At 41.8% G+C, this 22,872-nt stretch overlaps 1 protein-coding gene across 1 annotated transcript in view; it reads left to right on the top strand.

The window, feature by feature from the left end:
• The window catches only part of Hal (histidine ammonia-lyase), a 29,614-nt gene extending 18,920 nt beyond the window's left edge, over positions 1-10,694 (top strand). Inside the window, exons 18-20 of the mRNA XM_004650192.2 lie at positions 7,866-7,974; positions 8,072-8,141; positions 10,166-10,694. Of these exons, the coding sequence (XP_004650249.1) occupies positions 7,866-7,974; positions 8,072-8,141; positions 10,166-10,306 (320 nt within the window). The 3' untranslated portion in view covers positions 10,307-10,694. The remainder of the gene's footprint in view (positions 1-7,865; positions 7,975-8,071; positions 8,142-10,165) is intronic.
• Positions 10,695-22,872: the final 12,178 nt, after the last annotated feature.

The raw sequence follows: 22,872 nt of genomic DNA, 5'->3' as shown, positions 1-22,872 counted from the left end.
TCTCAGCGATATTACCAGTTTGTTATGGTGCGTTTCCTCCCTTAACTATGAATGCTTTCTTCTCTACCAGGATGCCATTACCACATCTGGCACAATTCAACAGTTGAGCCCTAGAATCACCACCAAATGCATATTCAAAATTTTCCAGCTACAGAATCTCAGTTCTTCCACTGGGTTTTGTAAAAATCAGATTTCAAGGCCCGCATTTAAATTTTGGTGGTTATGATTCTAAGCTTCTTTTAATCTAGAACAGTCCTTGTCCTTGGCTTTCCTCCATGCTTTTCTGTTTGTTTGTTTGTATTTTGGGTTTTTTCCTCCAAATTTCTTTTTAAAATTCTTTTTGAGTTTTCGCTTCGTGTTTGTGTGTGTGTGTGTGTGTGTGTGTGTGTGTGTGTGTGAGAGAGAGAGAGAGAGAGAGAGAGAGAGAGTGTGTGTGTGTGTGTGTGTGTGTGTGTGTGTTCAGGCAGCCACAGGCCATGGTGTGCACGTGGAGGTCAGAGGAAAACTCCCAAGTGTTGGTTTTCGCCTTCTGGCTTCTCTGAGGTGGGCTCTCTTGTTCCCCACTGCAATGACAGGCTAACTGACTCCCAAGCTCCTGGGATTCTCCTGCACCTGCCTCCCGTCTCAGCACAGGAGGTCTGGGGTTACAGATGCATGCTGCTGCGTCCAGCTTTACATGGGTTTTGGGGATCCAAACTCAGGTTATCATGTGTATGCAGCAAGGGCTTAAACTACTGAGCCATCACCCCCAGCCGAGGCTTTTGTTTTTAAGAGGTAACAGTTTCATGTGGTGTAAGGTAGCCTCAAATTTGCTACGCTACCAAGGATGGCCAGGAGCCCCTGATCCTCTTTCCCCACATCTGAAGTGCTGAGGTTACAAGTATATGTCACCATGTCCAGTTCCTTCATTCTTTAGATTCACTGAAGAACTGGGTGTGTTTTCCTATGGGAAGACTGATGCTGTGTATTGCTGGTAGATTATTTGTGAGGTCACATGAGGTCATTAATTTTTTAAAAATTTATTTTGTTTGAGAGAGAGAAAGGGAATGGGCATGCCAGGGCCTTCAGCTGCTGCAGACGAACTCCAGACACATGTGCCACCTTTTGCGTCTGGCTTTCATGGGTCCTGGGGAATCACACCTAGGTCCTTATGCTTTGTAGGTAAATGCCTTAACTAACTACTTAACTACTTAGCCATTTTTCCAATCCAAGGTCACTTTTTTTTTTTATTTTTTTGAGGTAGGGTCTCACTCTGGTCCAGGCTGACTTGGAATTCACTATGTAGTCTCAGCATGGCCTCGAACTCATGGTGATCCTCCTACCTCTGCCTCCCAAGTAATGGGATTAAAGGTGTGCGCCACAATGCCCGGCTTTATTCTTTTCCTCAGGCATTCCTGACCCATTGTCTAATGAAGTTAGTAAGATTTAGGTCCAACCTGTTGACAAAGAAGCATTACAGGAGATTTATCTACCTCTTAATTGCTCTCTGCATTCTTAATTGCTGCTTCCCTTTGAATCAAAGAGAAATTTCTTTCTTTTCAACTTCCTTTAGGCTCTTAAGTGGATTCAATAGTATTGTAAAAATATTGTTAGGTGACAAAAGAGTATTACTAATTAAAAATAGATGTGAGAATTGAGCATTTTAAAATGGCCATTATGAGATATAATTTACCCATTTAAATTATACAATTCAGTGATTTAGTATATTCACAGCCTTGTCCAGCCATCGCCATAATCAGCTTTAAAAATGTTCATTTCCCAGGCTGGAGAGATGGCTTAGCAGTTAAGGCCCTTGCCTGCAAAGCGTAGGGTTCCAGGTTCGATTCCCTAGATCCCAGGTAAGCCATATGCACATGGTGGTGCATGTGTCTGGAGTTCATTTGCAGTGGCTAGAAGCCTTGGCATACCCATTCTCTCTCTCTCTCTCTCTAACAAATAAATAAATAAAAATAAAATTTTTCACCTCTCTCTTAAAAAACCTGCACCCTTTAGCTCATTAGTACCCCATTCTTCATATTTCCCTCACCCCTAGACAACCTTATAGATTTTATCCATGATGGTTATTTCATATAAATAGAATCATTCAGTATATATTCCTTCAAAGCTGGCTTCTTTCCCATAGCACACTGCTTTCAAGTTTCATTCATGCTGTAGCATGTGTTAGTACTTTGTTTTGTGTGTGTGTGTGTGTGTGTGTTGCCTTAGTAATATACCATTGTATATAAATAAGCCACATTTTGCTTATCTGCCTATCAGTTGAGGGACACTGGTTTGTTCTCACATTTTAGCTGATATGAAAATACTGATAGAAAAAAAAATACTAGGTTTTATATGTCCTCACTTGTTTGGACTAAAATTGTTGTGCTACATGGTAACTTCTCATTCATTTGTTTGAGGAGCTGCTAGATGGCTTTCCATAGTGGCCACACCATGGTACATTCCCATCAGCAGTGTCTGAGAACAACTATCTCACTGCATCCTTACCAGCTCTTGCTACCAGTGTACCACCGTGTCATTTCAATGAGATGGTTCTACATTAAACAGAGTTCTCTGACCCCAAGCTTAAGAGTTTTCCTTGTCTGGCTTCATATCTAGTTCATCAGTAAACCAACCCTGGCTTGAAGTCATGCCAAATCAAACCCATCATCTGATTAATCTCCTGTACGGTTGCCACATACAAGAAAACAGCTTGCTTCTCCAAACAGAATGCAGAGCATGCCACACCCTTGCTGAAAAGTTATTTCCTCCTAGTGTGCAAAACCACATCCACACCTCTTCCTGGAGCTTAGCAGCTTGGCAAAATCTGGCTTCTGCCTGTCCTGTCTATGTCATTCTCTACCTGGGAACCACAGGGTGGTCCTGTGGGGACCTGCCAAGCAGGCCAATGTCTGTTTCTCTGTCTAGAACTTTAGTTTCCACGAGGGCAGAAGCCAGGCACGTTACATTCGCTGTTCTCTCAGCACCTTGCTGGATTGTCTCCCTGTATCTCTGTCCCCAAGGGCTAATGCCTTGGGGTTCCCCCCCTTTTTTTGTTCCATCCTTGTAGCTGTCCAGATTTCTTCACACATGCCCTCCTTCATGACCTCGCCAGAGCAAGAACTGGTGCTCTTTCCCTCTTGCCTTTCCTGGCATCCTTCAGTGTCTCAGATAGAGTTGTTTGTTTGCTTTTCCATGAGGGCATGCAAGGGCATCCTCAGCACAGGGTACCTGGAAAGCTTGTCTGCCTTGGACACATCTTTGGATGAATCTCAACCATTCAGGCCAGGGCCTGGTACAGACTTGTTGCTCAAATGTTTGCCTGGCATTAAGGTTGGCACTATCAGTCCAGATGATTGATATTGCTTTTATCAGTGTTGTTATCTCCACTTATATCAGGGAAGGACAATTAACAAGAAATAAGCAAACACACAAAAATAACAATTGGCAATTTATATTGCAAGCATGACCATTACTTAAGTTTGTTTTGATTATAGATGCATAACAGATACCTACAAATCTCAGAATCCAGTGGTGTGGGTTATGAAGTGTGAGATAGATCCTGCTTATCAAATCAGCTAATCATTATTCATTGTGTAAGTAGCTGGTGTGGGTGTACAGAAAGTGTGATTCCATTAGCTAGGGTAGAAAGGTATCGGCCATATGCACGCGGTAGGTGGAATAGCGAATGAGATGGCTTCTGTTCTCATGGAAACTAAAATCTGTACAGAAAAGCAGACGTTGAAAGCTCCATAGAAATGAACAAAGTTCTTAAGTAAAGTGAAGAATTGTAGGAAGAGCCAGGCATGGTGGTGCATGCCTTTAATCCCAGCACTCAGGAGGCAGAGGTAGGAGGATCGCCACAAGTTCTAGACCACCCCCTGAGACTACATGTGAATTCTAGGTCAGCCTGAGTTAGAGTGAAACCCTACCTTGAAAAAAGAAAGAAAGAAAGAAAGAAAGAAAAGAATTATAGTAAGAAATAACTGAACCTGATTTACTATGCAGGGACCAGAAATGACTATCTCCAAAGAAGAATCTAAGATTAAGACCTGAACACCACATATGGACAACTGTGTGTTTGCATGTATGTCATATGTGTCTTCAGCACTAATGCTTTGACAGAAATGGAGGGGTTTGCACAAAACAAGTTGCTTTGGGGATACACTGAGGTGGAGACACTTATAAGCCCTCTAAGTACAGATGTCAAAGCTCAGGGAAGAACTGGGATTAAGGAGATTGGTTAGGCTCTCTGAGCAGGATATTACAGGTAAGACCGAAAGAAGAGTGGGAGCAGGGACCTTGCCTGGGGATGAAAGAGGTCCCAAGCTATATAAATGACAATTGGAGGAAGGAGAGACCTCAAAGGGAACAGTGTCAAGAGTGCAGGGAAGCTGAGGTCTGAAGGGAGGGAAGGGGATGTGCAGCCAAGATCATGAAATACAAGTTTAAGTTAGTCTCAGAGGTAGACAAAAGGAATAGACAAATCTGTAATGTATCTCAGTAGTCTCTCTACATATTTTTATACATTTATTAATTATTTTGATAAAGAGAGAAAGAGGCAGATAGATAGTGAATACGTGTGCCAGGGCCCCTAGCCACTGCAAATGAAGTCCAAACCCCCTTGTGCATCTGGCTTACATGGGTGCTGGAGAATTGAACCTGGGTTCTTGGGCTTCACAGGCAAATGCCTTAAGCACTAGGCAGTCTCTCCTAACCTAAGTAGTCTATAGATTTACAATGTATTTAATGAGCATTGTTATTTATCTCCTTAGGGTAGTTTTAATTAATGTGACTTGTACTGTGACATCTATTGCCTTAACCACTTCCCTATACTGACTACAAAAATAAATAAATAAAAAGCCAGCACCCTTTCGCTTCTCCACACTTCCCTTGTTCTCTATGTGCTCCATGACTCAAGGTGAAATCTCCATGAATGGAGAATGTGATTTGAGTTAGATCTTTGAGATGCCTGTGAAGTTGGGGTTGCACAATGAGTCTGGTTTGGCAATTTATCATAATTTATTCCAATATGTGGCTTTAACTGAGAAATACTTTTTTCTCACCCATCAAGTGCCCCAATTCAACTTTTTTAAAAATTGATATTCTTTATTCATTTTTATTTTTTTGTTTATCACTTTTTTTTTTAATTTATTTGAGAGCAACAGACAGAGAGAGAAGGAGACAGATAGAAAGAGAGAGAATGGGTGCACTAGGGCCTCCAGCCACTGCAAACGAACTCCAGATGCGTGCGCCCCCTTGTGCATCTGGATAACGTGGGTCCTGGGGAATCAAGCCTTGAACCGAGGTCCTTAGGCTTCACAGGCAAGCGCCTAACCACTAAGCCATCTCTCCAGCCCAAAAATGTTTTTTAAAAAGTTGAATTGGGGCTGGAGAGATGGCTTAGTGGTTAAATGCTTTCCTGTGAAGCCTAAGGACCTCGGTTCAAGGCTTGACTCCCCAGGACCCACGTTATCCAGATGCACAAGGGGGCGCACGCGTCTGGAGTTCGTTTGCAGAGGCTGGAAGCCCTGGCGCGCCCATTCTCTCTCTCCCCCTCTATCTGTCTTTCTCTCTCTGTCTGTCGCTCTCAAATAAATAAATAAATAATTTTTTAAAAAAGCATTTTTATTATTTATTTATTTGCAATCAGAGGAAGACAGAGAGAAGAGAAGCAGACAGAGAATGGGCACTCTAGGGTCTCTAGCCATTGCAAAGGAACTCCAAATGCATGTGTCACTTTGTGCATCTGACTTTATGTGGGTACTGGGGAATCAAATTCTGGTCATTAGGCTTTTCAGGCAAGTGCCTTAACTGCTGAGCCATCTCTCCAGCACCCCCCCCCCCAACACTCAACTTCTTGATCAATATGAATAATAACTGTTTTCTGTTTCCACTTAAGTCTTAACTTATAAATTTCAAGTTATTTTTATTTTTTTATAATCCTTTATGAGAGAGAGAGAATTGGTGTACCAGGGCCTCAGCCACTGCAAAAAGAACTCCAGATATGTGCAGCACTTTGTGCGCATATGTGACCTTGTACGCTTGTGTCACCTTGTACCTCTGGCTTATGCGGGACCTGGAGAGTCAAATATGGGTCCTTAGGCTTTTCGGTCAAGCACAAGCCATCTCTCCAGTCTTTAAGTTATTTTTAGACTTATACTTCTCTTTGCTTATAATACTGGACACACAGACTCATGTAAAAGGTCTGAAGGAGCCAGTTAATGTACAAATAAGGCTTTCACTTCTCTAGAACTAATCTTGTAATGGCCATATGAAATCTTTAAATTAAAGACTCAAAACTTTGGTGAAATTGTAGAAATTAATATCTTGCCAACAGTTTTCCATAAAATCTGCATATCCATATAGTCATTTTTAGCTAAGAATACACCATAACTTCAATGCAAGTTGAACATTGAAAGGTATGTTTCTCTATATTTTCAACTGTGTATATTATTAAGAATTTTTATAACTATAATTCAATATTAAACCACTCTGGATTCCACTATTTGAAACTGCCAAGAAAATTATTTTAGAAGCTTAACATTAATCAAACTGTTTAAACTGTATCAGCATAAAACACAATTCTGACCTTAAAGGGAATAAGAGATGGTTTATTTCTTGAGCTAAATAGCAGTAATCCTATCCTGGGAGCAAAAATTCAGATTGTCCCAAGTAACTTGTTGCAATGTGGATACTGTTTCATGAAGTTTTTATAGATACATAACAAAATAAAGTCACAAATAAGGCATTTTTAAAATAAACAATGATGAAAACATTAGGGAGACAAATTATAGCAAAGCAGGGAAGTCGCTGCCTTAGGTTTTCTGATGATACTCACTTTGGGGCTGCTAGAAGCTGAGTGGTCCACCAAGTTAATGCATACCAGAAGATTTCACTTGACAGTCACAAGGATGTTCGATCAAACACAGAGGTAGGCAAGGAGTAGCTAGTGAGGGGGCTAAAGATAGTCCAAGATGATCTGGCTCTGAATCTGCACCATTCTAACCCACCACAACCAAAAAGTTCTAATGTCCACTAGCCTTGCAGAAGCACTGATGTAGGTGTGGCTTTTTTTCCTGGATATTTTGGTTCACAGTGGTAACCCAAATAGAGTATTTGACTTCTCAACTTTCAGCTTATGAAGCACATTATGAATTCAAGTTAGTACAAAACAGGTCACACCGAGAGAGGATGAAGACTCTATTATGGATCTGGAAAAAGATCTTGTAATTCTGTCTACTTTTGCATTATACCCACAGAGCTAGAAATGGAAAAGAAAATCATCTTATTTAATAGAGCTGGGACTCCAGACCAAGGCTGGCTATGTGTTATGACTTTCTTAGCCTTATGACATCAAAAATGAATGGGGGAAATAATAGATTTTGCTTGTGTACCCTCAAGGACATCTTCCTAGATACATCCTGGTGTTTCAATACTCACCCTCGCCATTGAAGATATAGCAAATTGGTTAGAAAAAGTGAGTCTAAATCTATAACTTAGGGACCAGGGATGTAGCTCAGTGAGTAACATGCTAGCTTAGGATGCACGAGTCCCCAGGTCCTCCCGTACTATATAAACCAGAAATGATCATATATGCTTATAGTCCAAGCACTTGGGAGGTAGAGGCAGGAAGATTGGGAGCTCAAGGTCAACCTCTGCTACATAGTGAGTTTGAGAGTTTTAGACTAGCCTAGGATACATGAGACCTTGTCTCAAAGGACAGCACAATAGCAAAAATGGTGATTCATACCGAGGCAGCTGCATTCTCCCAGCACAGAGCATTGGTCTGTTAGCTGGCTGACAAGGGCTGTAACTGTGTTGGGTGTCTGTCCCTGAAGCATGAATTCAGACTTTAATCAACCATTGCCTTGACGTTTTTGTCTTAGTGCTGGCCATCGAGCTTCTTGCCGCCTGCCAGGGCATAGAGTTCCTACGCCCACTGAAGACGACCACTCCCCTGGAGAAGGTCTATGACCTGGTGCGCTCTGTTGTCAGGTGAAGTCAACACGTCTCTGGAAGTTACACCATTTCAGGACCGTGAACCTTGGCAGAATCAGGGCTTGGCTGATGGGGTGATCTTCTTTCTCTGTAGGCCCTGGATAAAAGATCGCTTCATGGCCCCGGACATTGAGGCAGCACACAGGCTGCTTCTTGATCAAAAGGCAAGCTGCTTGCTTACTGCTTGGCTTTTTGGTTGTGATTGGGAAACAAAGTGCGAGCTGGGAGTGCGGAGGCAATGTCTTTTTATATTCATTCCTGCTGCTCCTTGGAAGTGTACACACAAGTACAGAAGAGACTTACAAGGCTACCAAGAAGCTACGCGCTAGTCCCCACAGTGTCGCATGTTACAGGCAAACATTGACTATTGAAGGAGTAGGAGCTGAAATGAGTTTTAAATGGAGATGGGGGACAGTGTTCAGGGGGACTGCATGAGATGAATAGCTCATCGGTCTCCTTGGCAGATGCACTCGTTAAAGGTACTGTCTCTTTCTGGTGGTGTTAGCACAGGTGCCTCAATCAGGCCGTGGCCCAGGGTTCTGCTGTGGGCCTGCCCCATCTGACTGCAGGAGATACAGGATTCTGCCACCGCTTCTTTCCCTTGGTTACAGTTACCATAGACGTAGCTTGTGGATACCGCTGCCCAGCAGACTGATGTATATATATATATGTATATATATTACATATGTGTATGTATGTTAGTGCATTCTAGTATGTATATACTTATATGTATATAATGCATATATTTTTACATATAACATATATTTGAGATATATATATATATTATGCCTTTTGCACCTATAATGCATATATATATGATGCCCAAGCCTTTTGATTAATTTTATTCCATTCCCTAGAATCATTTGATTTCTCCCATAATTACAGCTTTGCTCTGGGAAACAACTTTTCCCTTTGATCTTCATATCTCTCACTTCAAAGTGCACCCTATATTCTTTAAGGAGACATTCTTTCCCTGTCACCAATTTTAAAAGGTATCTGCTGGGGCTAGCTTATGAAAGAATGCATTTTCTTTTCTTTCCTTTTTTTAAAAAATTTTTTTTGAGACAGTATCTCATACTGTAGTTCATGCTAGCTTAGAACTCAGTATGTAGCCCAGGCTGGCCTCAAAGTTAAGACAATCTTCTTGCCTGAGCATGTTCTAGAGCCAAGAACAGTGGGATTATAAGCATGAACTACCACACCAGCTAAGAATACATTTTCATTTTTTTTTTCAAATATATTTTATTTATTTATTTGAGAGAGAGAAAGAGGCAGAGAAAGAGAGGGAGAAAATGGGTGCGCCAGGGCCTCCAGCCACTACAAACGAACTCCAGATGCATGCGCCCCCTTATGCATATGGCTTACATGGGTCCTGGAGAATTGAACTGGGGTCCTTTGGCTTTGCAGACAAACGCCTTAACCACTAAGCCATCTCTCCAGGCCTGCAAGAATGCATTTTCTAAGGGCACAGACTAGGAAATTCTCCTTGGAAGTCAGGGCCAACTGGAGAAAAAGCAGCTACAGACCAAAAACAGTGCCTTTGAATTTAAAAGATACTAGACATAAAAGAAAATAGTGAGTAGAGGCAAAAACTAGAAAAGGAGTTCAGGCTGTGCTTCTTACACTTAAATATACATGTGAATCTCCTGGGCATGCTTTGAGAAAGTGTTTGCAGGTCAGTAGGTCTGGGCTGAGGGGTGGAAGCTGAAATTCTGACTTGTCCCAAGTGTGCTTATGGGGCTGGGCCACTGGCCACATGGACAACCAGGGCTAAGAGCACAAAGCACTGGTAGGCATTGAAAGAGTCCGGAATCACCATTTACATCTTGCTTTAGAAAGTGCTTGGCCCTATTATACTCTGGAGCAAACATTCTTCACTGGGTCCCCAGTGAATCTCCTCATTCTGTTTGTTTTTGTAGGCCTGCTTGTTTGGCTTGGGAAGAGCAAACAGCTTAGGACCTTTAAAACTTGAGAATCGTTTTGGACTTTGTATTGTTCAAACCTTTAATACATTCAGCAGCTAATCAACACAGGCCATGTGTCAAATGGTCTAAAATACAAGCGAGCAGGCAGCTGCCGTGTTTGGTCAGGCAGAGAGGATGTTTTGGCATGGGACGAGGTTGATGGTTAATAGCATGTGGAAACCGTGTTGTCAATCGTTGAACTTTGCTCTGTCCCCGTTGCTCAGGTTTGGGAAGTAGCCGCACCATACATCGAGAAATACAAGATGGAGCACATTCCAGAATCGAGGCCAGTCTCTCCAACAGCCTTTTCACTAGAATTCCTGCATAGGAAGTCTTCCAAAATTCCAGACTCGGAAGACCTCTGAGCTTTGTCAGACGTCACCGAGAGAAACAGACAACAGTGTGGAAGAGAAAGCCTGGAAACAGCCCGTTATATACACAACAAAGCACCCCTAAAGCCCTTGGTTAAGCTGGTGGGGATGACACAGATGCCCAGTCCAGCCCCATGTTCTCGCCACCATGGCTTAGCATGTACTGGACATGCCACTTCCTCTTGAGAATAGCCGTAACTCATGGGTTTGTCTTTTATTTTACTCTTACCACTAAGCATACCAAATCCAGAACATTCTTCTCTAAAGACATTCATTTTTTGTGAACTTAAAAAAAAACTTTTTTTGGACAAGCTTTCCACTAATTTCCTTCCTAAGGCTAATTGCAATATGCCATGGTATGACAAATATTCCTTATACATTTATAAGTAACCATTTTAAGTCATGATTTGTTTTTCTTTTAATTGAATCACAAATAACCAGCAGGCCCAAAGTCATTAATTACTGGGGTATTCAAATGCCTTAAGAAGTTTTCTGGGTAAAGGAGTTAGGGAATGAACATAAAGATTGTCATTGAATGGCCTTGGTTGACCTGCGTCTTTTATATTTATCAATGTTTGTCACTACATATATTTCCTAAATGCTTGATGCTATGCTCACATTGGAGTTTGAAGTTGCAGTATCATTCAATTCACTCGCGGTGTAACCTTGCTAAGCAGACTCCTCCTATCGTGTAGATAGACGAGGTATCTGTGGGGCTTGACCAACCTCCTGCCTTCATTGGAAATGGTTGGGATGAGCCCTAATGGCACAGGTCAGAGAGGCCCTCAGATACATTACCCAATTTCTACTTTCCCCCAGGAAGATCAAAGAAGGCTTAATATAATTGTGCAGAAGTATTAGATCACATGACCTGTTGGCTTCCCAAGGCTACATTGTACACATCCGTATAAATGCGTACAAAGCACTTCATGTACAAGGGTCTAAAGCCATGTCTGTAAAGACTACAATTAGTCAGTGAAAGGAGTGCTTGTCTACTTGTTTCCTGACCCCAGTGGGCCCATGGTGTGTTTCACAATAGACTTTCACGCTAGAGTGTCCAGATATACGATAGGTGCTGAGGTGAAAACTGCTGCCTTCAGCAATTTGGGGTGTGGAAACAAGCTGGGGAACTAGTTTACCTAAAGGTGGCTCTATCTGTCTGTCTGTCTGTCTATTTGCCTATCTATCTATCTATCTATCTATCTATCTATCTATCTATCTATCTACCTATCTATCTATCTATTATCTATGTATCTATCTATCTATATATCTATCACCTATCATCTATCTATATATCTATCACCTATCATCTATCTATATATCATCTATCATCTGCCTATCTATCTATCTATCTATCTATCTATCTATCTATCTATCTATCTATCTATGTACCTTAACTATCTGATCTGGAAGAGAGAGAGAATGAGTGTGCACCAGGGCCTCTTGCCCTGCTACAAATGAACTCCAGGCACATGAACCACTTTGGTAATCTAGCTTTACAAAGGGTACTGAGGAATTGAACCCAGGCCAGCAGAGGCAAGCAAGTGCCTTTAACTGCTGAGCCATCACTCCAGCCCCAAAAGGTAGCTCTTGGTGCCAGTGTTTGTTAAAGGGGAACACACAGAAACAAAATTTGTCTATTCTTTCACCAAGCTGCGTTTGAGGCAGCAAACCCCAGAAGGTGGCTTATTCTCACTCAAGTTTTGAAAGTGCTGACTTCCTGCCCAGCCCCATCCTTTGGGGACACAGAGACACACTTTAAATTTTCTGGGCATCTATATCAGTTACCTATCTTAAAGAGGACTCCAGGGAACAAACTGTCAGTGACCTTGTTGGTGTCACTTGATTCTCAGATTTTTAAAATTTTTATTTTTTGGATGCTGAACAAGGGTCTTGTGCATGCCAAGCTTGTGTTCGGCCGCAGAGTCATCCATCCCCTAGCCACCTGTCCTTACATTTATTTTTGAATAAAGTTCAATAACTCTTTAGGAAAAGTCTGTTCTAAGTGTAGCTAATCAAGTTTCTAAAGGATTCAGTCAACAAATGACATATTTTAGGAAATGTGAGGGACCTTGTCCCCTTTCTTCTCATTTCTTGTTAAGTAGCAGCAAAAGAGCAGGTGATATTAGGGTTCCCTCCCACATGGGGCTCTCCTGAATTTCTTCACACCTTTCTGGGTAAACCTCCAAGTGCAAGAACTCCTTGAACATCTGCTATGTCATGTTTGTTGATGCCCTACTATCCAAAGAAAACCATACTCCAAGCCAGAATCAATTTGGGACAATAAGACTCAAGGGCATGGGTAAATGATTTGGTGTGATTGGTGGATATTACCTAAAAAAAGTCTACCACATATATAAAACCCAGCAAATGTTTGAAGAGGTACTTTTCCTATTATCTTGAACTTGTACCCTGTTTCTGAATCTAGTTATTATCATAATATTTTTACTTGGCATTATGTTATCATAAATGATATGGCCATCTTACCTTTTTGATTAGTTTTGTTAAGCATTCTAATTTGTCAGACATAAATTTTGGAAAGCAGTTGTGCTCACCACTATACCACCAATGCTAGACATAAATTTTGAAAAAACCTTCAAAACAAAAAGAAACATGGCAGGCTGGAGAGATGGCTTAGCAGTTGGGCATTGCCTGTGAAGCCTAGAGACCAAGGTTTGATTCCCCAGTACCCACATAAGCCAAATGCACATGGTGGCACACGCTACATGCATCTGGAGTTTGTTTGCAGTGGCTGGAGGCCATGCTACACCCATTCTATCTCTCTCTCCCTCTCTCTCTCTCTCCCTATCTACCTATCTGCAGCTTCCTCAAATCAATAAATAAAAATAAAATATTTAAAACAGAATAGAAAGGTGGAAAGTATTCATTTAGCTCCGAGGGTATACATAATTAGTCCAAAATTGTCCTGTTTCTTCTTCTCCTTGCCTAATTCAAGAAAGGTCTTGGATGCAATTGGGTCATTGAGACAGAGAAGAGTGACTGGTGGCTTCTGAGAAAGTTTGCTTGTCTGACAGCCAAGGCAAGCCATCTCTCTCCCATGCCTACTTCACCTGAATAAGGAGACACAGCTATGTCTACTAATAGCCAGAAAAACCCAGAATATTGCTGGGTGGCCATGCACAGGAGGGAGGCACCTGTGTTTTACTATATCACTGAGGTGTAGATAAACAGATCTGAAAAACTGCCTTGTCTCTGAATTTACAATGGCAAGTAAAGAAAACTTTTTTCTTTCTCTTTCTTTCTTCCTTCGTTCCTTCCTTTGTTTGTTCCCCCCTCCCTCCCTCCCTTCCTTCCTTCCTTCCTTCCTTCCTTCCTTCCTTTCTTTCCTTCTTTCTTTCTTTCTTTCTTTCTTTCTTTCTTTCTTTCTTTCTTTCTTTCTTTCTTTCTTTCTTTCTTTTTTATAGTACTTAGGGCCCTACATGTTTCTGTCTAGTTCTCCACCACTAAGCTATATTTCCCTAACCCATTTTTGAAAATTTTATTTTGAGGCAGGGTCTAGCCAAGATACTCAGGCTGGCCTCAAATTAACTCTGCAACATAGAATTACCTTGAACTTCTTTTTAAAACATTTCAATGTATTTATTGTTCATTTGTTTGTTTTTGCACATGTGTGTGTATATGCATGTTCCTGCACATGTGTGTGCCATGGCATGCATACGTGCAGAAGTCAAAGACAACTTCAGGGTGCCTGTGTTCCTCCACAGTCTTTGAGACAGGGTCTCTTGCAGCTGCAAATGAACTTTCAGATTACAAATAAACATTGACTCTGCTTCCCAACGTTGGCTCCACCTCTCATAAGTCTGTTGGGATCTCAGACACACATGCCACTTTGCAGCTGGCTTTACTTGGATGCTGGAGAATTGAACCTGGTATGGCAGGCTTTGCAAGCCAGTGCCTTCAACCACTGAGCCATATCCCCAGGCCAATGACCTTACATTTTCAACCCTGTTGTCCCAACCACCCAAGTAACTGGGAGATAGGTGTGGCTCCCACAGGTTCTGGTATTTGTCACCACTAGCATTCTATCTAGTGCAATGTGAGGGGCTGGGGTGCATCACCTATCCCGTGCAGTCCTGTATTCAAGGACGTTCCATCTAGTTAGGGGCATGTCATAGCAACTACTGTACCAAATGTGTCCACAGCCCCGATATGTGCATATGGGACTAGCTTCCCTATCCTTCACAGCCCAGAACAACTGCAGAGTTAGTAGATTACCATGAAGGCTGAAAGAAGTGACCAACTTTGTGAGGTGGGAGTCAAAAGAGTGCAAAATGAAGAAATGTGAGTTAATTTCATTGTCAGAAGATATTCACGTCAGGAAACTACTTCAGTGGTTAGCCAATTTCTCTTTCTTTCTTTCTTTCTTTTTTTCTTTCTTTTCTTTTCTTTTCTTTTCTTTTTTGAGACAGGGTCCAATGTAGCCCAAGCTGACCTTGAACTTGCTATGTAGCCAAGGTTGACCTTGAACTCGCTATGTAGCCAAGGTTGACCTTGAACTCCTGATTCTCCTACCTCCACCTCTCAAGTACCAAGATTATAGAGGTGTAACACCATGCCTGATTTGGTTTGGTCAATTTCTAAATCCATGGCAACTAAAATGGCCTGGGTCCTTGCCCTCACTGTTTATAGCCTAGGCAACAAGCCAGGGGAGACAAAACAAATAGGAGCAATGTGTGGAAACACCATGGGAATGTAACCAGAGGAAGCAATCAGAAACCAGGTCATGGAGGGCATGATTCACAGAACAGTGGGGGAAGAAAGATTCTACAGCCCGTCATATGGGTGTCAGGTGCACCCCCTCACCCCATCCACAGTAGCTTCCACGGAACATTTTAGAATAACTTCTGATCAGAAAAAAATTCTCTTTCCAGGAAATTGACATTGGTTTTATGCATCCACTGCTCACTATTAAAAAGACCAAGAGGAGCTGGTGGTACTATCATACCTGATTTTAAGCTACAGTACAGAGCCATAGTAATAAAACGTATGGTACTGGCACAAAAACAGACACATAGATCAATGGAACAAAATAGCGGACCCAGATGTAAATTAAGGCGGCTACAGCCATCTGATTTTTGACAAAAAATGCCAAAAATATCCACTGGAGAAAAGACAGCCTCTTTAACACATAGTGCTGGGGAAACTGGATATATGTAGAGGGATGAAAATAGATTCTTATCTCTCTCCATGCACAGGAATCAAGTCCAAATGGATCAAAGACCTTCATATCAGACCTGAAACTCTGAAACTGCTGGAGGAAAAAGCAGGGGAAACCCTTCAACATATTGGCATAAGCAAAGACTTTCTGAATATAACCCCAGTTGCTCAGGAAATAAAACCACGAATCAACCACTGGGACCTCATGAAATTACAAAGCTAATCCCGGGACTCTAAGAGGTGATGCTTCTGTCTTAGTGTGATTGTAGCTGTGCAGGGTCGCCCGTTGCCGGTCAAGCGTCAGCTTAGATTTCAAGCAGAAAGAAAAAAAACTCTGCCTGCTGATAGGAGAGGATTGATATAAAAGAAAGCTTTTGAACACTTCTAAGGTCTAGGCAAATGTGTGCCTACCTTCTTGCTAATATGAAAAACAGTGACACCTTTTTGATTAATTCCTCCTTTCTGATACACTTTATTAACTGCTATGGAAAATATAAGATGATAGTTTATATAACCTATTGTATCACAGAATTTCCAGTTAGCTTGCAAACTCATTTTTAATTATATTGGATTTTTTTCCTAATTAGATTATTTTTATAAAATAAAAGTTTTTTTTGTTTTTTTTTTTGTTTTTTTTGTTTTTTACAGCAAAGGACACTTTGAATAGAGCAGAGAGGCAACCTAGAGAATGGGAGAAAATCTTTGCCAGCTATCCATCTGACAGAAGATTAATATCCAAAATATACAAAGAACTCAAAAATCTAAATAATAGCCTGACATGGTGGTACATGTCTTTAATCTTAGCACTCGGGAGGCAGAGGTGGGAGGATCACCGAGAGTTCGAGGCCACCCTGAGACCACATAGTTAATTCTAGGTCAGTCTGGACCAGAGGTGTGATACCCTACCTCGAAAAACAAAAACAAAACAAAGAAAAACAACAACAAAAATCCTAAATAATAAGAAATCAAACAATCCAATTAAAAAATGGGCTAAGGAACTAAAGAGAGTTCTCAAAAGAAGAAATATAGATGGCCTATAAACATCTAAAAAATGTTCTACATCCTTAGCTATCAGGGAAATGCAAATCAAAACTACTGAGATTCCATCTCACTCCTGTCAGAATAGCTATCGTCAAGCAAACAAATGGCATTAAGTGTTGGCGAGGATGTGAAAAAAGAGGAACCCTTCTACGCTGTTGGTGGGAATGTAGTCTGGTATAGCCATTGTGGAAATCAGTGTGGAAGTTCCTAAGACAGGTAAAAATAGATTTACCATATGATCCAGCTATAGCACTACTAGGCATATATCCTAAGGACTCTTGTCATTACCTTAGAGATACTTGCTCAACCTTGTTTATTGACACTCTAGTCACGATAGCTAGGAAATGGATTCAGCCTAGATGTCTCTGAACTGATAAGGATGATGTGGTAATTTATACAATGGAGTTCTATTCAGCAGTAAAGAAAAAATGAAATTATGACATTTTCAGGGAAATGGATAGATCTGGAAAGGATTATGAGGTAACCAAGCTCAGAAAGACAAATGCCACATGTCTGTCTCATATGTGGATCCCAGATACAAATGTTTATGCTTGTATGTGAGTTGGAGTAAAAATTGGTAGCAGAGTCCAGTAAGCTAGAAAGGGTCTATAAGGGAGGGAGGAGAGAAGAGTAAGTAAGGGGATGGGATTGTACACATGTAAGTAGATGAACGATTACTGGGGGTGGAATGGCCTAAGCAAGGTCAGGGGAAGAGATTGAATTAAAGAAGTGTTAAACAAAATTTAAGATGTTTTAAGCCATATGAAAACCTACCTTTCTGGATAATGATATACCCAGAAGCCATAAGTTGTTGCTAGAAAATTTTCAGTGCCAAGGATGGGATACTTTCTAGTGAGTTGTTGGCCAGAGTGGTCGCTTATGCTCCCAAAACATTATAGGCCATTGCCAAGGCTCTTTGCTTCCCACCAGAAACAGATGGTAAGAACCTATTGCTGAAGACTCCACATTCTTTAGCTGCAGGGTCACTGAGAAATCAGCTGAAAATCTCCTTCCTGGAAACCAGATGACAGAAATCTGGAAAGAGCTACACTACATATAGCCCTGTGGGAGAGAAAAGTCATCAGTGGTGATAACAGTGGAGACTGAAAGCTTCAAGTTTGGCCAGCCAGGCCAAATGAGCCAATGGGTGCAATAGTGACATGTCTGTTATGGGGGAAACCGACCGCTCTCTAATTGGGCTGGAGGCCCACCCCATGGGAGAGAATGCATGCCTGATACTAAAAATATAGTCAAAAGCATATGATGGGGGAAGTCATGAGCCCTAGAGGTGTGACACCTGCTGGTATCTGGCTAAATGCATATATTATGCTCACCAAACTGCCCTGTAAGCACTTTTTAAATGTTCATACCCATATATTAATGCTACTCTCACTTTTGGTTAGAGAAACTTCTCTTTTCAGATGGTGGTGACCTCTGGGTGACTCAAAAGGCAACACAGTCCTGAGAAAAGGTGACAGAGGTATGCTCAGCACTGAAAAATCTCTATCACACCCTTCAAGGCTTTATTGCAGAAGAGGTGATGGAAGAATATAAGAGCCAAAGGAAGAGTAGGACTCTTTACAGTGCAATCTTCCAGACACAAAATGGCCTGGATATCCATGACCTCACTGTGCCTGGCACTATCTACCCAAGACCCTCATAATAGAAGGAAAAGATGATGACATCAAAATGAAAGAGAGAATGATTGAGAGGGGCTGGAGATGTGATGGAGAGTAAATTTATAAAATGGAAAGTGGGGGAAGGTAGGAAATCATCATGGCTATAATTATAGAAGTTGTCAATAAAATTTTTTTTAAAAAAAAGACCAAGAGAAACATGCTATAATTTCTGATAAAATTAATTTAAATAATGAAGTCAATGTGTTTGGTCAAAGTGCTATTTTTTAAGGGAGTAAACTTTCAATACTGCCTGGCACTAATTCCACTTTTTTAATGTCCATCTTGCTATGCTAATAGGATTATAAATTCCCTGATGGTCGTGCCTGCTCAGAGTTAGAGCTCCAGAGATCTGGAACTCATTCATATTCATTCTTTCTCTCTTTCTTTCTTTCTTTCTTCCTTTCTTTCTTTCTTTCTTTCTATCTTTCTTTCTTTCTTTCTTTATCTCCCCCCACCCCTCTGTGATTTTTGAGACAGAATCTAACAATGGAGCTGGCCTGGAACTCACCATCCTTCTGCCTCCATCTCCCAAGTGCCAAGATTTCAGGCATCCATCACTATACCTGCCTCCAAACAACAACAACAATGACAAAAGTGTTTTTCCCCAGCATACTGTAATGGCTTGTGGTCCTCCAAAGCTTGAGCTTACCTAACAATATTTTTAAGGGGGAACTTAATTTTAATTTTGTGGTAGCTTCCAACTTTAAAATGTTGAGAAAAGGAATGTTGGTCTCATCCAATGGAAGATGTAGTAGGGATTTTTATACCTTCTGAGACTGGGAAAACTGGACTTCCAGCACCTGATACCTCTGACTTTCTCCACCAAAGGACCTGGCCAGCCAGCTGTACCACAACCCAGTCACATTATGAATGTAGGTTTGAACCTACTGTGTACACCAAAGCCATATTACTCTTTCTTTTCAAATTTTTTTTAAAATTTAGACAGACAGAGAGAGAGAGAGAGAGAGAGAGAGAGAAAATGGGCATGCCAGGTCTTTCAGGCAGCTGTGTACAACCTCCAGATGCATGTGCTTCCTTGTGTGCATGTGTGACATTGCATGCTTGCATCACTGTGCATGTGGCTATGTGGGACCTGGAGATTCGAACATGAGTTCTTAGGCTTTGCAGGAAAGAGCCTTAACCACTAAGCCATCTCTCCAGCCCCAGATTACTCTTTCTGCAACACTTTTAAACTGGTTCTATCCTATCTAAAAGCTTTCTGTGTCTTTCCCTTGGCTTAGGATGCAGCCCCAGCTAGTTTAAAACCCTGTGACAATGGGATGGACCCACTTTTATAGTCTCAGTTCCCTAGTACTTCTGCTGCCCTGGAGGAGGAACTCATCATGCATCTTTCAAACTTCATGACAACCCACAATGGAGTCTTGTCATCTCATTCAAAGCTTTCCTAGCTTAGGGATCTGTAAGGCTCTGGGTTTGGTGCCCAGCACGAGAAAAAAAAGAAAGGAAAAAAAAAAAAAGAAAACAAGGCCTTCCCAATCATCAAAGCTGAGAATGGCTTCCCCACCCTTCACCATGCTTTTCTTTGGTTTTATTAGCACTGTGCTATCTCTGTTTAGCATTATATTATAAAACTCATGCTTTTCCAACCCACAGATTAAGTATTGGTAGTCCATCCTGGGTTGGCTTGCTTCATTTTGTGTGGGGTTGTGTGTGTGTGTGTTTTAAGGCAGAGTCTCACTGTGTAGTCTATGCTGGTCTCAAAGTCTAGATCCATCTGCCTTTACCTCCCACCATGTGCTGGGATTATGAACATGGACTAACATGAGCAGCAATGGTTTTTGTTTTTTTGTTTGATGTGGATATGTGTGTGGTGTGTGTGCATGTGTATATGCATATCTGTACACACATGTATGTGTGGATGCGTGTGCAATCACATCTAGATATGCATGGAGGCCAGAGGTGTCTTCTTCAATTGCTTTCCACCTTATTTTTTAAAACAAGGTGTCTGGCTGAATCCAAGGCTCAACCATTTGGTTTTTCAAGATAGCTAGCAAGCCTTTGGGTGCCTCTTGTCTCTGTCTCCCTAGCATTAGGACTATAGGTATACCACCAATTCCGGCTTTCATGTGGGAGCTAGGGACTTAAACCCTTATGCTTTTGCCAACTGAGCCACTCTCCAGCCCCGTATTTTGGTAACTAATTTTCATTGTAACAGTCTACTTTTTTAGACACTTGATCCTTTTATTGATCATTTGCTATGAATCTGTCAGTGTATGTAATTGTGGAGACATGACAAGGTACCTGTTCTGTATTACCTCACAAATGAATGGACAAGATAGTTCAATTGCAATACTATGAGGATTGTCATGGGATAAGGGAGCGTGGTGAGAGACTCCCCACACAGAGAACAGAGGGAAAGTATAGCAGCTTCCATTCCCCAGTGGGATTGCTTTTTGTGGTTTCAGTTACCTGTGGTCTGAAATTGTCCAATAGAAAATTCTGGAAATAATTTTAAGTTTTAAACTCCCCCCCCCCTCTTTCTCTCTCTCTCTCTTTCTCTCTCTCTCTCTTTCTCTCTCTCTCTCTCTCTCTCTCTCTCTCTCTCTCTCTCTCTCTCTCTGTGTGTGTGTGTGTGTGTGTGTGTGTGTGTATGTGTGTGTGTGTGTGTATTTTGAATCAGGGTCTCACTCCAACCCAGGCTGGCCTTGAATTTATGGCTATCCTCCTACCCGAGTGCTGGGATTAAAGGGATCTACTATCACACCCTGACTTTTTTTCTTTTTCTTTCTTTTTTTTTGGTTTTTCGAGGTAGGGTCTTGTTCTAGTCCAGGCTGACCTAGAATTCACTATGTAGTCTCAGGGTAGCCTCGAACTCACGGTGATCCACGTACCTCTGCCTCCCAAATGCTGGGATTAAAGGTGTGAGCCACCACGTCTGGCATTTTAAATTTATTTATTTATTTTAATTTATTTGAGAGCAACAGACGGAGAGAGAAAGAGGCAGAGAGAGAGAATGGGCATGCCAGGGCCTCCAGTCACTGCAAACAAACTCCAGATGTGTGCACCTTCTTGTGCATCTGGCTAACGTGGGTCCTGGGGAATGGAGCCTCAAACCGGGGTCCTTAGGCTTCACAGGCAAGCGCTTAACTGCTAAGCCATCTCCCCAGCCCCACCCTGCCATTTTAAATCGTGCACCACTCTCAGTAGCATGATGAAATCCCAAGCCATGTCGCTCTGCCTCATCAAGCACAAAGCTTCATTTCATCGCCCCTCTAGCCAACAAAACCACACTGAAGGTGATACCTGCCTCTTCGCCTCCTGGCAGCCATCTTGGTATCAGAGTGGTCATGTCGTCACACAGCTTGTGTTCCCGTTACCTTGCTTCATTTCGTAATGAGTCCAAAGTGTAAGAGGAGCAATGCTGACAAGTCAGGAGTTTCAAAGAGAAGCCATTTTCAAAGAAGATCACCTTCATATAACTTCTGTGACAATACAGTAATAATTTTCTCTTTTACTATGAGCTATGGGTCCTAATCACTAAATTCAACTTCATCACAGATATCGAGGCATTGGAGGAAATGACCCCCATATATAAAAGGCTTGTAAGCTACTGGTGGTTTCAGATGTCCCCTGAGGGTGCTGGAACATGTCCTCAGTGGTGAAGGGAAAGGGGACAACTGCATGCTAGACAGAGGAAATAGTTCTGCAAGGCCCAGAGCATCTGACTCAAATGATGTTTAAAGAAATGTGAATGTAGCCAGGCATGGTGGCGCACGCCTTTAATCCCAGCACTTGGAAGGCAGAGGTAGGAGGATCTCTGTGAGTTCGAGGCCACCCTGAGAATACAGAGTGAATTCCAGGTCAGCCTGAGCTAGAGTGAGACCCTACCTTGAAAAACCAAAAAATAAAAAAATAAAAAAAAATTAAAAAATAAAATAAAGAAAGAAAGAAATGTGAATGTCTGTGTGACTAGGGCTCAGACTGGCATAGTACTTCTTGGACCTTAATGTGCACAGGAGCCCATGAGCCCATTAGAGGGCTTAGGGCCCAGAGCAGACCTGATATTGAGGGGTTTTTTTTTTTTTTTTCAATTCAGTGCTGTCTATGGAAACTTTATAGTTGGGGCTTTGTATCCACCTCCTATATTCATAGTGACCTTTCTCTCCCCATAGCCCTGCAAGACACTTTCATTAGTCACATGATAGACAGAGCTCCAAATATCCTGAAGCACTAACAGACATTTGCAATGTTATCCTCAACCTTCCAACAACGACATCGCCCTGAGCTGGGTATGGTTTGTTCCCCAAGGACTCTGGGTTGGAGGCTTGGTCCTCAGTGTTGTGAAGTTGAAAGGTGAGACTTTGAGATGGTGCAGTCCAGTGGTCTTTGAAAATGGTGAAGGTGTTGATCCTGGAACTGTGGGTAGTACTTGAGAGGTCATTGTCATGACACCCAAGCTTGGCTTGACTCTACCATCTCTGGCTGGCTTCGTGTATGGAGGTGTGATTTCTTTCTCTCTCACTGCTCCACCACCAGAGTTGATCATGAGTTGACATAACCAAGGAGGCAGCCCTCCACCAGAGCCTTACCACGCTGTTGGGAACTTAGGGCAGTCACAGCTGTCAGCTAAATAAACCTCTTTTCCTTATTAGTAGTATGTATGCCTCAGGTATTTTATAACAGCACAGACCCATTAATACA

Source organism: Jaculus jaculus, chromosome 6 (genome assembly GCF_020740685.1).
Source record: "Jaculus jaculus isolate mJacJac1 chromosome 6, mJacJac1.mat.Y.cur, whole genome shotgun sequence".
Taxonomy (NCBI): Eukaryota; Metazoa; Chordata; class Mammalia; order Rodentia; family Dipodidae; genus Jaculus; species Jaculus jaculus.
The sequence above is the reverse complement of the archived record's forward strand: the minus strand, read 5'-3'. Positions and strand labels throughout refer to the sequence as shown.